This window comes from Botrytis deweyae (assembly GCF_014898535.1).
Source record: "Botrytis deweyae strain B1 chromosome Unknown BDEW_006, whole genome shotgun sequence".
NCBI classification, from domain to species: domain Eukaryota; kingdom Fungi; phylum Ascomycota; class Leotiomycetes; order Helotiales; family Sclerotiniaceae; genus Botrytis; species Botrytis deweyae.
In genome coordinates, this window is record NW_024066213.1 from 431,505 (window position 1) to 447,351 (window position 15,847).

The window sequence follows — 15,847 nt, forward strand, 5'->3', positions numbered from 1 at the left end:
TGGAAACGGTGGATCGTAATTGTTCTGTACATTTAATTGTTATATAGTTAACTTAGAGGCACGCTCATATTTTAACCACACTTGTGGATACCTCTATTGCCACAACTTGCTATGAAGCATTGAAAAATTATGTATAAATATCATTTATCTAGAATCTATGCGTACATTATTACAACAGCTGGGTATGATCATAAACCGTGGGCACACCGCCCTTTAAAAAGTATAAATGCTTGAAAATGGGACATTCCATACCCAACTTGCAATACCCATAGCTCCCAAGCTCATAGTCAATGCCATAAGAAAATTGACCTCATTATTATCAAGAATGTTTAAATATCCGTTCTCGATGATTCGACTTGGATGGCCAGGCTTGAGACTGGACTTAAGTGGAGTATTGGAAGCATCGGACTGGGTGGTCTTTTCCTGGTGCAGACCGATAGGATCACTCGCAACGACCAGTACGCGTTTTCCACCTTGTCCCTCGACGATACGTCCAGTCCTTGTGTCCACAACACTCATTTGGAACCAACCGCCTAAGAAGCTATCCACAACACTGCCAAGAGCTCCCCATATGGTTAACGCATAGGTAAATCGTTGTCGCTGTAAGAAGGACCATCCATTTTCCGCAAATTCCTGAGGGCTACAGAATGGCACCAGAGCCATCGAAACAGTAACTATAATGAGAGAACCTAGCAGGCCTGCCACGAGACCCCAAACTGTAACGCCTCCGTTTGTTCCTGGTGGTACTTTCCGCAGAGTCGGGGATGTAATAAGTCGTGGATGGGCTGAAGATAGGATTCCAAGTTCCGAGCTAAAGGTATCTGCCGCAACAACTGCGTAATTTGCTATTATTCCCACAACAAGAAGATCACCACCCCATGTGTAACATGCGTCGTTAGACGATTCTAGCTCGTTTCCTCGTTTGTGTAGTTGATATGCGTGCATAAGAGTGAGAACGGAGGCCACGGCAGAATTCGAAATAACTATACATGTTAGTTTTACATTGAAATGGAAGAGGTCATTTCGTACCTTGCATATGAGTACGAGCTCCTTCACCACCGGCAGACCCGGTAGATTGTACCGTTAGCTTAGCCTTGACATCGTGTTTGACCTATATTCATCAGAACGGTAGATGGATGAGGTTACAAAGAAGTAACGAACCTTGGTAACTCTTGTGCCAATGAGATAGAATATGATCAAAAGCGCAAAAGGTAAATTCCATGGATGTAAAGCGTGTGCGGCAGCTGTGAGGACAGCTGCAACAATACCTGCTGGAGTTAAACTTTTGTGCGATCCAGCTCTATACACCATAGCCAGAGTGACCGGAATAGCGATTGCCGCCTTCATAGTGACTCAAACTATATATCAATTTCTGTTGAAGACTATTGGAAGAACTTGAGTGAGTGGTAGGTAGGAAGATGCTGCTTTGAAATGTCGAATGTCAAAATTGGGAAGAACAATGAGTCCGATGTTGATATTGTGGCTGTTCGTGGGGAGCCAATCAACAATGTCATCATGGCTCGTATGATAAAGGACCTCCGATATCAGTATCAGGTTGGCTGATACATTTCCAGACAACACGATTTACTAAATCAGTAAGAACAGCATCGATATAAGATTCAATTGTAGATAGATTTTGCAATTGTCCTATTTTAATATACGAACCCTTTTCCCTTTCTTGTCCACGTTCATTCCCCATATAAGAACAACAAATTTGTTGAATCCATACTCGTTCAACACGATGTAAACACATTATGGGACTGACTGGACACACGTACACGGGCTCTACGTAACCGAAAAAAGCGGCGGAAATTGAGTACCCTTTCAAAGGTCTTTTTTAATAGATTATAAATTCATTTCAAATTAAATATTGAAATTTGAAAAAAGCATATGAAAATTTGAGTCTTCTTCATGTTGATAATAGATGTTTTTATTATTTAATATTATATCAAGATGAGTTTTAGTCGTTAAAGTTCTTTTGAATGGTGGTGAATTTCCGCCGCTTTTTTCGGTTACGTAGAGACGGGATCGGTAACCTTAAAAGGTTTCTCCGTGACACGTGACTTTCGTCTCCCGGTGGCCAGACCAGACCAGTTGCAAGTTTCCATTTGTCAATCGCATAACAAGCTCTCTACAGACGAATCTCTTTCGCATTTTCTTATCTTCTTCCCACTCTTGCTTTTAAAGTATAAACAACGAACTTACACCGACGCTCTTTATCTAAAGTGAATCGGCAACGTCCGACCACTTCACCGGTAATGGAATGGAGGATACTGGTATATGATGAATATTTGATGGTTATACCCAGCAGAAATGATCTGCTGCCCATGTCTTGGCTTGCATGAGTGCTGAGATGGAGATATGCAGGTGTATCTGCAACTCCAAAGGTGGGTGATATTTCCCCTCTTAATGGGAGAGCATACGCATCCCTTATCGGTATAGCTGATAGTCGTCAGTACATAATGTTTTTCATTCTCTAAGTCTTACTTTCTCTTTTCTTGCATTTCTTCCTGCTCTCTTAATTTTGTCTGCACCATGGTGCTCATCAAAGCATTGGTCACAGCGACTACATTGATTGCCTCGACAATTGGCAGTCCAAGTCCGAAGTACCCGAAGCCTGTCTCTAATATCACCGACTTTGTCGAAACCCAGCTATTGGAGGACCCTTCTCCATATGACTTTCCTATTCTTCAAAATGGCAGTCTAGCGGACAGTGGTCAATTTCCTATGCCGTTATGCAATGGATTTAAGTTAGAGGAAGCTTCTATTGACCAATTGCAATCGGCCTTGTCAAATGGGACATTGACGTCAGTGCAAATCGTTATGTGTTATTTGGAGAGGATTTATCAAACAGACGAATATATCAGGTGAGTAACATATGCATCAATTTCCAGCGTCATGCTCCATGCACCAATGGTTGACATCGTAGATAGAACTGTAATGCAAATCAATCCTGAATTCATCCAGATAGCTTCTGCACTCGACCATGAACGTAAATTGGGTAAAATTCGCGGACCATTACATGGCATACCATTTCTAGTCAAAGATGTGAGTTGCAAGCAATGGATCCTATTATAGCCCCTACTGACGGGTGCCAGAATATTGCTACCAAGGACAAATTAGAAACTACTGCTGGCTCTTGGATGTTGCTTGGTTCCATCGTTCCTCGTGATGCTCATGTCGTGAAACGGCTTCGTGAATCTGGGGCCATTCTAATGGGACATAGCACTCTCAGTGAATGGGCCGACATGCGCTCGAACTCATATTCCGAAGGTTATTCGGCCCGGGGTGGTCAGTGTCGATCACCATACAATCTAACTACTACTCCCGGAGGAAGCTCATCGGGCAGTGCTTCGGCAGTTGGCGCAAATCTTATTACATTTGCACTTGGTACTGAGACCGATGGAAGCGTAATCAATCCCGCCGAGCGAAATGGTGTCGTCGGTTTCAAACCAACTGTTGGCCTCACTTCACGTGACGGGTAAGTTTTCTTTGCTGTCAGGGTTGTTTGATAGTTCTACAGTCCGACAATGAGAGTTTCTTGATCTGAAAGCATGTTTTGAACATCCAACATGTGCAAATGACAAGATCGTCCTTGAGCCAGACTGCAGTTCCGACTATGAAAGACTCTTAGTACACTATTCTCATAGCCATGTATCATACTGACAGCTTTCTTAGTGTCATTCCTGAATCTCATAATCAAGACACCGTCGGATGCTTTGCTAAATCTGTCCGAGATGCTACCTACTGCCTTGACGGAATTTACGGTCCCGACGTCCGTGACAACTACACGCTTGTGCAAGATGCGCCAACCGGTGGCTACTCTCAATATCTCAGCAACAAGACCTCTCTCCAGGGCGCTGTTTTTGGGCTGCCCTGGCTCAGCTTTTGGAAATTTGCTGATTCGGATCAACAGTCCCAACTTCTCAATCTTGTTTCCGAGATAGAAGCCGCCGGTGCTACGATCATTAATGGCACTGAATTACCTTACTGGCAGACCATTATTTCTCAAGATGGCTGGGACTGGGACTATGGTACTACTCGTGGATATCCCAACGAATCCGAGTACACATATGTAGCAGTTGACTTTTACAACGACATTGTAAAATATCTCGCAGATCTCAACAATACAGATATTCGCACCGTTGAAGATATTGTCCAGTACAATATCGACAATGTTGGATCCGAAGGTGGTCTTCCAGGCGTTCATCCTGCCTTTAAATCAGGACAAGATGGGTTCCTAGCTTCTCTCGCTACTGGCGGTATCATGAACGAAACGTATTGGGAAGCCCTCAATTTCTGTCATCGTACTACCCGTGAAGATGGAATAGACGCAGCCCTTTACAACAATGGTACTCAACTCACCGCATTATTGGTGCCGCCCGATGTGGGTCAAACTTATCAAATTGCGGCCCAAGCAGGGTATCCAATGGTTACTTTGCCAGCAGGCGTGAGCCCAGTGGACGGAATGCCATTTGGGTTGGCATTAATGGGGACTGCTTGGAGCGAGGCAAGTTTGGTTAAGTATGCGAGTGCGATCGAGGATCTACAGCAAGGTTTAGTGGGCTTTCAACAAAAGAGGACGAGTCCGTTGTGGTATGATTATAGAGCTAAAAATGTTCCTATTATATAGAGGGTATTGATAGTTGAGATGCAAGCTGTTAATGATTACATATGAATTCATAAATTTAATTCAGTCCTTTGAACCTTCCTTCCACCATTTCCCTCCTTTCGAATTTCTTCAAAGCCAAACGGCATTTCGAAAATCACTCTCTTCCAGGATGTCTATCAAATGTTATTTCAATCACTACACCTGCAGATAAAATTGGTGATGTAAGAGACTAAAATCTGTGTGAATTTTCACAGAAATCCCAGCAAGTCAAAGATAATGAAGATGGAGATATATAACAAGATAGATAGATTTCAATCGCTTAGTTATCCAAATAATATTCTGGAACTCGGATTCTGCCAAGCTAGAAGATCCTTCAATGAACTAACACAAGTACTACGGACTGCAGCATCTAGTCATCAAGACGAAGAAGATAGTTCATATGATTTTGTTCCAGATGTCGAGCTATGGTTATCGAGCCGGTGGGGACTCGTGGCAGGCGAGTACGCATGTGTTTTTTTCTTGTAGAGAGTTGAAGTTTGTGTACCACGGAATTTACATGATGGTTTATATGAAAAATCATATTTCGCGTGTAAAATGTGCGCTAAGAGTGTAAAGCGAGAATGTGGAGGGGGTATGGGATTGGAGTAGCTGATTCAAAGTGAGTGTCAAGCAGGTGAGATATAAGAACTCTGAAGTGTTTTCTATGGTCCCTACAAATTCATCAGTAGACTTTCGTGAAAATGCGGACATAAAGAGTATATTTTTGATGCGAATGACCGTTCGATCTCGATCTCCGGAAAATATGCTGATATATTTCTGAGACTGGTGATTTCGAAATGTAGAGTTTTCAATGTTGTATTTTGTATTAGGAGTCGTGTTGTGGTACTCACTGGAAGTTTCTTTGGGGTCATTATGGTGTTATTAATATGAAAGTTAAGTGATAATGACTGGGCAGCTGGGAGGCATTGTTGGCCGAAATGCTGTTAAATTGTTAAGATGGCAATACTCCCATGTGCTTGTCAGCTGAAATGTGGACTCAGATTCGATTGGACAGATAAACTGAAAGGTAGGTCTCCTGCGAGATTTATGTGTAGGTTCTAGTTGAAATGTTTACGCAGGTCACCAGACAATTGAACGAATTGGTAACCATAGAGTATTGTATCTAGATGGAATTTCATGCTCTCGATTGAATTCTCACTACTCGATCCACCGAGTTCCCAAGCTTCCCAAGCTTCCTAAGCTTACGTGGGCCTTTAAAGTGATACCATCTCTCCGCTTTTGCAGTTCGGCCCCTATTGTTCAACCTAATGCCAAACCGCCATCCTCCATTCTTCGACCCAACCTCAAGCAATCGTACTTCATTGGCTAACTCAATTCCAAAAATCGTACCTGGTTGACTACTTCAATCTCAAACAATCACCTCTTCAAAACGTACGGCCGTGTTGATTGCCACGCAATTCTGGTCCAGATATTCATGCATCGACGTTGAAGTAGCCAGCCAAAGGTCTATTCCTCCGCTACCTAGGTATGTTTACTCGTATCAACAATAAACGCGGAAGAACAGAGCCAACGATAGGGATTGGCTCTTAATTCACGAAAGTCGATGTTTGATGTAAAGTAGCATTGAGCAACTTTTCCTCCGATTCACTTAACACTAGTATTCGAACCTAGCCTGATAGAATTCACAGAGTGATTGAACAGCACCGGATTTTATGAAGAATGCTGGAAAGAAAGAAGCGAGATTCCGAGTTTCCAAATTGCGGTGCAATTTGAAGAGTGCCCTCTTGAATAGTAATTGCTAGATTCCGTAATAACGCACGGCGAAGATTTGATATACCATTTGTGAATAAGGATCTCGCGTCTTATACTCGAGCTTAGATAGAAGAAGATCTGAAGAGGGTAGAGTATCTTTCATTTTGGTGTGTGGGCAAAGGTATTTCACCCCTCAAAGAGAAGAACCCGAACATCATAAGCTTTTTACACGGAGTTGCAGCTCCGTTATGTCACCAGCTAATACCACGTTAGAGTTGAATGATACGAATGAGGAGTATATCATCTGCTTACAATAGTCTCGCTTGTCGAATACCGATATATACTCCAGTGCCGAAGTCTTAAACAAACTCTTCACCGCAATTGCTATAATCATCGCGTCGAAATGGATGATTTTTATGACTCTGTGGTATAAGGCAAGCTTGTAAGGCGCCGAGTCATAGGGGCTGAATGATGGTGAAGTTATCGTTCAACATAGCATCCAAAATTGTACAAACAATGAAGCTTTCGAACGCAAGAATTCTTTTGGGTGATGGGTTCTCGATCGCCACTAAATCCGTGCGTTCATGTTTAAGCTGCGCTGGTTTTAGATTCTTTGGTGGATCTTCTTGGTCTCCTTGGTTGCCTCTCTGTTGCCAGCGGGAACCTTTTTTCCAGCCCACAAGTATCACACTTTCGAACCAAGACATCAGCCCAGGGTTTCTTCCCCCCCTTGCTTTGGTTTTCAACTTTAGCAGTACATGTGGTCCCTTCCAGCAATAAGGTTTGACAATTCTTACAGATAGAATGCTTCATCTCAGGAGACATTCGCATCATTCCTTTCAATGAGACTGAGCGTAGGTCCGTGATTAATCTACGGGAGAGCGCTTGATGTGATCCCTCTGTGGCATTTGCTACAGCCTTTGGCTCATCCTTCATGACGTCCTCCATTGATGAGTCTAGGGCGATTCCCTTACCCGACTGTTCTTGACTTTGCTTGTCATGTACAGCCAGATAGGTTGCTGCTTGATATAGATATGACATTCTACTGTACAAGACTTTGTTCGGTACTTTGGATACTCCTTTAGTAGCCTGTGACTTTGCCATTGTGCTTAGGAATCCAGATTTGATATCGGATACGTTGCCAAGAGGATGCTGAAAAGCTCAAAGCTGCTTTGGCAAGTTTTCTGGAGCTTAAGAGGTTGTTGACCTTGATGTAACTAGGTATGCAGTAAAGTAAACAAGTTTGTGAAGTCATATATCAGAGTTTTGAAATTCAATAATACCGTAAAAACTCGACAAACTGAGATCCTACTTAACCGCATTTAGTCTAGTGGAAACGCCTCACCCCACAAACTAAATCAATTTGTAAGCAAGAATTTTTTTTTTAAAAAACTTCAATAAATTATTATTAAATCAACAATCAATATTTTGCTTTCAAATTGAAGATCTTATTAGTAGTTAATAATAGAAAGAAATCAAAATCAAAATTCTTTCTAATTTCTAATTTCGAAAAATAATTCACGTGCTTTAAACACGTGAATAATCAGAAAAAGTAGAAAAAATATCGGATTTCAATAAGTCCGGCTGGGGAGATCGACAATATGCTAGGCTAAATGCGGTTAAGTAGGATCTCAGTTTGTCGAGTTTTTACGGTACGTATGAGATGAGGAGTGGTAGTTGAATTTTACGTTTCAACTATGATGATTGCAACTTTTAGATGCTGACTAATGTAAATGATGCCAAGTAATAATCAGTCAAAGCTTTTTCTCCTTCAACATAATTGGCGCAGAATCAAACCCTACTATGTACTCCGTAAGCTGAGCCAAGATTACACGTGATATAATGCTTAGCGGCGAATTGAAGCCGCGCCGACAAAGCAATCCCTTAGTCGCGCTCACCCATCTTTCTTTCAACACCTCTACCTCCATCCATCTCAGTACTTCTTCCCACGACTTTGATCATCACGATCTATCTCTTAATTGATTTGTTTCTTCTTGTCATTCCTCATTTACTCCTAACAATTTTCAGCAAGAATAACGACTACTAAGATTGACCTTCGCGATCGACTTTACCTTTCAACAACAACGAACCTAACCTTTTAACTAAACAAATATCATCAAAATGTCTGCCGCCGAAGAAGATTTGATCGATTACTCTGATGAGGAGCTCGCAACAACAGAGGCACCAGCACCAGCTGCTGGCGCAAACGGAGGAGTCAAGGGTGATTCAGGAAATTTGACCGTGTCTGGAAATGCAGCTGCGGCCAAGAAGGGCAGTTATGTTGGTATCCATTCGACTGGTTTCCGCGAATTTTTATTGAAGCCGGAGCTTCTACGAGCCATTTCCTGGTGCGGATTCGAACATCCTTCGGAGGGTTAGTCATAACTTTCATCCCTAAACTCCATCATTGTCCTTCTCGCAGCGCGTCCGTCCATCTCGCAAGCAAAAATGAATACTCTCTGGTCAAAACTTCAGCAAGTTACGAGCGATCCTGGAATGTCTCTACCGGTCCGATACAAGATTCGGAGGGATGGCAAACATATGCGTTAGGCGAGAATCTCGAAAGAAAGCGGCGATATAATTGCTGGCAAAATTGTAGGAGATACGTTTAAAGTGCATGCCTAGAGACTTCCAGGATCGACTCCAACCGACGCCTTTGTTGCGTTTGTGTAAAGTTGACGATTTGCGCCTTCCAAGGCAAATATCGGGCCTCTACTTCGATCTGTGCATTCTGGGTGTTGTGTTGTGGATGTATTTTGCGTAGATGGGCGGACTTGCGATCTCTTGCACCTGATTATAAATTTGGACACTTAATCTAACTTCGGTCCGATCACTACAGTTCAGCAAGTCTGTATTCCCCAAGCGATCCTTGGTACAGATGTCCTATGCCAGGCCAAATCTGGTCTCGGTAAAACCGCCGTTTTCGTCCTCACAACTCTACAACAAGTCGAGGTAGTCGCCGGTGAAACATCCGTACTTGTGATGTGCCACACTCGTGAACTGGCTTACCAAATTCGAAATGAGTATCAACGCTTCTGTCACTTCATGCCAGATGTCAAGATTGGTGTTTTCTACGGTGGAGTTCCTATTAGCAAGGATGTTGAGGTATTGAAGAATCCTGAGACCCACCCACACATCATCGTCGGTACCCCAGGTCGATTGAACGCCCTTGTTAGAGACAAATACTTGCGCCTCAACAGCGTTAAGGTTTTTGTTCTTGACGAGTGTGACAAGATGTTGGATCAAATTGGTAAGTTTAATTGCAGTCCTTCTAGGTGCACACTGTTGATATTGTTTTAGATATGCGTCGCGATGTTCAGGAAATTTTCAGAGCAACACCACCACAAAAGCAAGTCATGATGTTCAGTGCTACTCTTTCTCAAGAGGTTCGACCTATCTGCAAGAAGTTCATGCAGAACCCTCTTGAAATTTATATTGATAATGAGACAAAGCTCACTCTCTATGGTCTTCAACAATATTACATCAAATTAGAGGAGAGAGAAAAGAATAGACGTCTCAATGAATTGCTAGATGAGCTTTCATTCAATCAAGTCATCATTTTCGTCAAGAGCACAGTCAGAGCCACTGAACTTGACAAGCTCTTGCGCGAGTGTAACTTCCCATCAGTTGCAATCCACTCTGGTGTCAGCCAAGAGGAACGGTACGTCTTATAGCTTCATCGGTTTTTCTGCATTACTGACACGTGAATAGTATCAAACGTTTCAACGACTTCAAGGATTTTAACAAGCGTATCTGTGTTGCTACGGACGTATTCGGTCGTGGTATTGATGTCAACAAGATTAACTTGGCCATCAACTACGATCTCCCACCTGATGCAGACTCATACCTTCATCGTGTTGGACGTGCTGGTCGTTTCGGAACCAAGGGTCTTGCTATCTCATTCGTTAGCAATGAGGCAGATCAAGAGGTTCTGAAGGCTGTTGAAAAGAGATTCGAAGTTGCACTTCCGTAAGCAGCCCCCAAATCTCACTTCGCGTTTCGTTTCCAATACTAACAATCTATAACAGAGAGTACCCCGAGGGAGGTGTCGATTCCGCCGCCTACACCAAGACTGACTAAATGCTCGATACCTTTTATGCTGATCAAACGAAATCTCTCTTTTTTCACATTTCGGCGATCAAGGCACCGATTGTTTATCTAAGTTGTGTCATTTTGAGAAATCATCGCGATGCAAAAAAATTATGATTGTTTTCACGGAAAAAATTTCCTTCGCCATTTGTTTATTTGGGGGGTTGTCCCCTAGTCATTGGGATTATGAGATAAATTGTGCCTGGATGTTTGTGGCTAGAGGGTAGCAATGGAATGATGGTTGTGGTCAAATCTCACACGGTGGGAAGGAAAGCAAGTTAGCAAAGATATTAGGTGCAACCGAAAAGTTTTTTTCTTTGATATGTATTTGTGATCTGTGGCTATGTTCCCTTAAGTGACATAAAACTAGTATTATTGAAAGAGGTAGTCTTGATAATATCCTTGAGAAGCTTCTTTTTCCAACCGCCCGACTGTCACATAGATCTGAAGTATTAGCACTTGGAATCATATCCGTCTCTAGGCTAGCTTGAATGCTTGAGCCTATCCAATCTTCTGAGTCTCTCTGGATATCTGAACCTCTGTGAATGCCTGAGCTGGCATAAGTGCCCACCCAAATCTATGATATTCCTCTGCATCGACCTTGTTAGTTATCAAGAAATTCATCCGTAGCCCCTCCCTCTCTATTCCCTAGACGAGCTTCCAAATCCAAACAATTCCATTATGAACCAAACCATCGTCCCCGACCAGCTCTCTTGTCGGAGTCCAACGTCGACCTGAAAATGTCAATTGATGACTTGCGAAATTAACATATTGATCCAATCTCCTCTGGTCGGTCAAATTTCCATTAATATAACCCAGAAACTTGACACGAAATTCAGGCGCTTCAACGCTTGCGCCCACAATGGAGCAAAGTTGAGATAGAATAGAATCAATGTTACTGTTGGCTTCGGACAATTCTGAGTCGGTGGTTTGTGGGGTGCGAGTCGGCTGGATGGCAGTAAAAGTTATCTTACGGAACCAGTTTTGAAGTTTACAGTTGTGGTGAGCGAGAAGAGTGCGGGTAGTAGAATCGAGTCTGTAGAATCTGTTTTTATCATAATATCAGTAATGTACTGGCTGTGAATTTGAGAAGTGTAGGAAATAATTATACGAACTCGAAGTTGTCAGAGCGTATGTGCAAATAGAAAAGCTTCTGCAATTTGTTTCCAAACTTCTTGATGGTTGAGAAAAGAGGCAATGTGGCATCGGAGAGGACAAAGTTGATGGTTTTGTATAGGTGTTGGAGGAGGGGATAATCGGAAGTACCGTGAAACGCGAGAAGAATGGGCGGAAGGAGGCCGGCAACGGTCATGCAGAGGGACATCTTGTAAATAAAAATCCGAAGCTCAAGTGGGAATGTGGCCATGAGACCTGGTGGTGGGAAAGTTGCAGCGACAGCAACTACAGGAGTGATGTTGCTCATCATTGTAATTGCGGAGGGAGTTGGTGGTGCGATGTTTGCAGTGGTAGAAGTTGTAAGAGTGATGTTGCTCATCGTTGTGCTTGTGGGGGGAGTTGGTAGTTGCAAAGATGTAGTCGCAGTTTGATCTTCGTTCTCAATTGCTACAGTTGTAATGGCTGATGATTCTTGTGGTGTGCTTGTCATGTTATTGTTCTCCATTGTGCTGGCTTCAACAATAGCTGATGGTGTTTGTAAAATGCTTGTAATGTTATGTTTCTTGTTGTAACTGATAACAGCACAAATTGTACCTGTTGTATTGTTTATTCCGGGATTCAAAACACTTGTGGGAGAAAATTTGGTTGCAAGTTGGTTGCTGTGTCGATTTGTGATTTGTTTAGTGCCTTCGCGTAATTTTCAGGAGAGCAAGTTGAGAATTCAACTGTTGAAATATCCAATCAATTCGAATTCCTGGTGATGACAAGTGCACAAACAACTTAAAAGAGAAATATTATAAAGATTTTTTCTCAAAACTTGTTCATAGGAAAACTATTCTTACTATGATGATCATGTAAAATTACTTAGTAAAGTGTAAAATTACCTGAATCACACTAGTTGCCTGCACGTGCCAAGAATAGGTTTCGTATCTGAATTTCGCATATTAGGTATATTTACACAACATCTGGATTTTGTGTAAAAGATTTTGCTTTTTAGATACGCTTTAGTTTGAACCCTTTGATTCTCTACCCAGAACATTATCTTTGAAGTCCTTCCTTGCTTCTCAGACTAGCCATCCTAATATCTCAATTTCTATCTTCCAATTATCAACCCCAAATCTCTACTAACGCTCACATTTACCAGCACAAACCCCAGCACAAACCCCAGTCACAACCTCAAAATACCTCTGATATGACTCTTGGCTCTCGATTCTTAATGTCTATTTCTCTACATCGTCTACTTCCTCGCTCTATCATCTTCGAAAGCCTCTAATAGTTAGCTTCAGTCTCAGTTTCCATCACTCAAATAATTCACTCAAAACTTTTTAGCTCTCTTTCCATCCTCGCTCTTCCACACTGTCTCAAAATCCTGCAAGTCTCTTGAAGTATCCCTTAAAACAAAATAGATTAAATACATCATCTAGTAGCTCCAATTTCCAAGCTCTATAATTACAATTGCGCAGTATCATTGAGTCGTTTTCATTCTACGAACAGGATTTCAAATCAATATGACAAAATAGCTACAAGAAAGGAAACTGGGTGTGGGCCCAATGACTTGGGCATCGTAGGCTGCAGTCTAATTCACTATGATACTATGAAAGAGCCTAATGCTCTGTTCGACGCGTTCAATCCAATAGTTACACTTCCTCAATTTCAAAAATTGAGCAATGGACATGCAAGTAACGGCCTTTAGATAGCTCAGAAGGATCAGAGCACTCACATCATCTCAATCAAACTTTGAGAAAATCCCATCACTTGAACGGCCTTCAATATGCTCTGTAGAGCTAGCATCACCATGATCATCTCTATATTCACTCATATTGCTTAGACGTGTTTGTTTTTCTCCCAGCTAGCTATCTCAAACCTTTGGTGATCTGAAAGATTTCCTACTACAGTACACACGTATGTTCGTAATAGACGCTATAGATTATTATGCCTAAGAAATGTTTATTACGCTCATTGGTACTAGAAGAAGACACTACGAGGCACCTAGTTAGTACACAGTCTTACGATCTCGGTGTGTTATAACCTCGTTCCAACTAACCAGAGTCTTTTGCTACAAACTTTCGATTGCAGCATCAAGACCAATCAACGTGCCTCCCAATCAGCCGCATTTGCCCCTCTTCCAAATCGACTAATGCTGGCTGATATTCCTGGGTTTCTAGTACCAACACCTAGTTGTCTTAATCTTAATCAACCGCAGTCTACAGTTCTTTCGCTCTTGTTGTCTTTGATGTTCCTCCTCACGAGCCTCAACTATACACTTCCAACCAGCTGGAGGCATCCGCTGCCTACACATTCTATGCAAAATTCTACAAAACAATGTTCGCTCTTGGCCGCGAACTTGGTCCTGGACACAACAACTCATTCGATTTTCCCCTCAAATTCCATACCTTGGAATGATCTCGCAACCAAATCACAGCATCGAAACGGTGTGGAAAATGGCCGGGGGTTTTGTTGGCGGTGTCTTCTGGATCACATGAAGAGGCGGTCTCGACGCTTCATCGCTTTATACGTATTTATCGCTGGCTTTCCTGTTTCAAGAGACGCTCAGAGCCCTCATTCTCAACTCATCAATGCAGGGCGGGGCTTTTTGAACCTCCTTAGCTTTCAAGAATTTCTCTCGCAGAGTAAGCCCGAGGACCAGCGTCAGTTATTCAGTCGTATCGATGCTATTTCTCTTGATGCAGACGAAGAGAAGCCGCTACCATTAGCTCATAGATATTGCAAGAGAAGCTAGCAGCACCTGAAAATTCCAAGTCTCAGTTAACAATCTATCAGTATTAGCACTGGCAATCAAAAACCAAGTAAGCGTCTTAGATAATGTCAGCTTTAACATCGCTACTGCGTCACTCAACATCATCATTAGCCCGGTAGGTCGCGACAAGTCTACTTTGCTATGTACTGTTAGGCGAAACTATTTTCTCTAGTGGAACCATCTATATAAAAATATACAATATGGCTTTCTATCACCAGAATGCTTGAATTCCCAACTACACCATTTGACAAGCGGTTATTGGCACCAACGATTATAATCAAGAATGAAATTGAGAGACACTTAGGGCGTCTGTTCTCAATATAGACGTTGGCAAGATTACAGATCGGGCGAAGCCGGGCAATGATAACGGGGGCTTACTGAGCAGCGACCAGAAGCAGAGAGTTGCGAGTAACTGAAATCTTACAACGAAACTTAATTCCAATGCTAATGAACTCTCAGAATCCATGCCTTGACTCGCTCCATCTATTCCCGAACACCGATTCTATCCCCGACGATATTTTAACCACTCTCGATCAATCGACGACTATACTCGTTTTCTCTCGGCCGTTATCCGAACAGCAGTGCTGACTTCATCAAACCGAGACAAAGACCAAGAAGTTTTGAAGAGGCAGTTCCGAGCCTCACATTGATAATGAGAGTGACGTTGTCGAAGAGAAATCGACACAAACAGCCATTGAAAAAAGTCTCTACAGACTAGCTTCCAGAAAAGGTCCGCCATATCCCTCACTCGCAGTCGCAGGCGCATTATCTACCATCACCTCGCAAGTCCTACGCAGCTGGAATGAGCTCCGGGATCTGATCCAAATACCAATAAGCCTGATGAATAAACTATTACCTATTCTCCTGCTCATCGACGTCTTTGTACACTTTTCCACTCTCTCCTTCTGGTTTGCTATGGCAGATTATCATTATCCCCAAAATTGCCAATAGAATGCACAAAGTACGCCTCAATGCTGTCATGACAACCACGCTCTCTTTTCTCTCGGACTCAGACAGCTGAAGAGATTTAGCCAGGATACAACACTCTTCGCGTCAAACCACCACGTTGCGTCTTCAGGGCACTCATCAGTACAACTATGATCATCATTCAATACGTGGATCTCATCTCTGATTATATTACACCGTCGTCTTTCTTCTTATTCTCTTCAAAACTATAGGTCTCACAGCGTTACATATCACCTCCACTCATCCCGAAACCCCCAAATCCCAGACCCGGAGACCAAAACGGTTCTATTTCCGCAATTAGAAAGCCAACTACTCCCGTCGAGCGCACTCGCTTATGATTAGCAAGATCCGCTACTTCGTAGACACATGAGATATTGTACCAATCCCAAAATTCGTTTTACCACACACATATATACATTTCAGTACCGATTCGCGGTTATCCCCAACACATTTGCTACTGCGAACGCTAGTGAGTTATTGAGTACCACTCTGCTTGTCTTTAGCTCCTCGTTACGAGGCGGATTGGGGGTGGCTTTGATGGCTGTAGTGTATCT

The 15,847-nt window shown here is 42.6% G+C and overlaps 7 protein-coding genes across 7 annotated transcripts; 4 read left to right on the forward strand and 3 right to left on the reverse strand.

Annotated features, from left to right (window-relative positions):
* Positions 1–213: 213 nt before the first annotated feature.
* Positions 214–1,347, reverse strand: EAE98_003345 (uncharacterized protein; the record flags this gene model as incomplete). Its single annotated transcript, XM_038950965.1, has 3 exons — positions 214–983; positions 1,030–1,111; positions 1,162–1,347. The coding sequence occupies 3 exons, from the start codon at positions 1,345–1,347 to the stop codon at positions 214–216; spliced, it is 1,038 nt and encodes a 345-aa protein (XP_038812429.1).
* A 1,188-nt stretch (positions 1,348–2,535) lies between these two features.
* Positions 2,536–4,633, forward strand: EAE98_003346 (uncharacterized protein; the record flags this gene model as incomplete). The annotated part of the gene is made up of 4 exons (XM_038950966.1): positions 2,536–2,867; positions 2,934–3,048; positions 3,099–3,481; positions 3,679–4,633. The coding sequence occupies 4 exons, from the start codon at positions 2,536–2,538 to the stop codon at positions 4,631–4,633; spliced, it is 1,785 nt and encodes a 594-aa protein (XP_038812430.1).
* A 2,319-nt stretch (positions 4,634–6,952) lies between these two features.
* Positions 6,953–7,468, reverse strand: EAE98_003347 (uncharacterized protein; the record flags this gene model as incomplete). Its single annotated transcript, XM_038950967.1, has 1 exon — positions 6,953–7,468. The coding sequence occupies one exon, from the start codon at positions 7,466–7,468 to the stop codon at positions 6,953–6,955; it is 516 nt and encodes a 171-aa protein (XP_038812431.1).
* Positions 7,469–8,179: 711 nt separating this feature from the next.
* EAE98_003348 (uncharacterized protein) lies at positions 8,180–10,875 on the forward strand. Its single transcript, XM_038950968.1, has 5 exons — positions 8,180–8,738; positions 9,204–9,614; positions 9,665–10,025; positions 10,076–10,333; positions 10,393–10,875. The coding sequence occupies exons 1-5, from the start codon at positions 8,486–8,488 to the stop codon at positions 10,442–10,444; spliced, it is 1,335 nt and encodes a 444-aa protein (XP_038812432.1). The 5' UTR covers positions 8,180–8,485; the 3' UTR covers positions 10,445–10,875.
* Positions 10,876–11,101: 226 nt separating this feature from the next.
* On the reverse strand, positions 11,102–12,074 carry EAE98_003349 (uncharacterized protein; the record flags this gene model as incomplete). Its single annotated transcript, XM_038950969.1, has 2 exons — positions 11,102–11,498; positions 11,569–12,074. The coding sequence occupies 2 exons, from the start codon at positions 12,072–12,074 to the stop codon at positions 11,102–11,104; spliced, it is 903 nt and encodes a 300-aa protein (XP_038812433.1).
* Positions 12,075–13,501: 1,427 nt separating this feature from the next.
* Positions 13,502–14,309, forward strand: EAE98_003350 (uncharacterized protein; the record flags this gene model as incomplete). Its single annotated transcript, XM_038950970.1, has 2 exons — positions 13,502–13,561; positions 13,617–14,309. 2 exons carry the CDS (start codon positions 13,502–13,504, stop codon positions 14,307–14,309), a joined length of 753 nt encoding a protein of 250 aa, XP_038812434.1.
* Positions 14,310–14,546: 237 nt separating this feature from the next.
* EAE98_003351 (uncharacterized protein) lies at positions 14,547–14,743 on the forward strand (the record flags this gene model as incomplete). Its single annotated transcript, XM_038950971.1, is given in 2 exon segments — positions 14,547–14,634; positions 14,652–14,743. The coding sequence occupies 2 exon segments, from the start codon at positions 14,547–14,549 to the stop codon at positions 14,741–14,743; spliced, it is 180 nt and encodes a 59-aa protein (XP_038812435.1).
* Between the last annotated feature and the right edge of the window lie 1,104 nt (positions 14,744–15,847).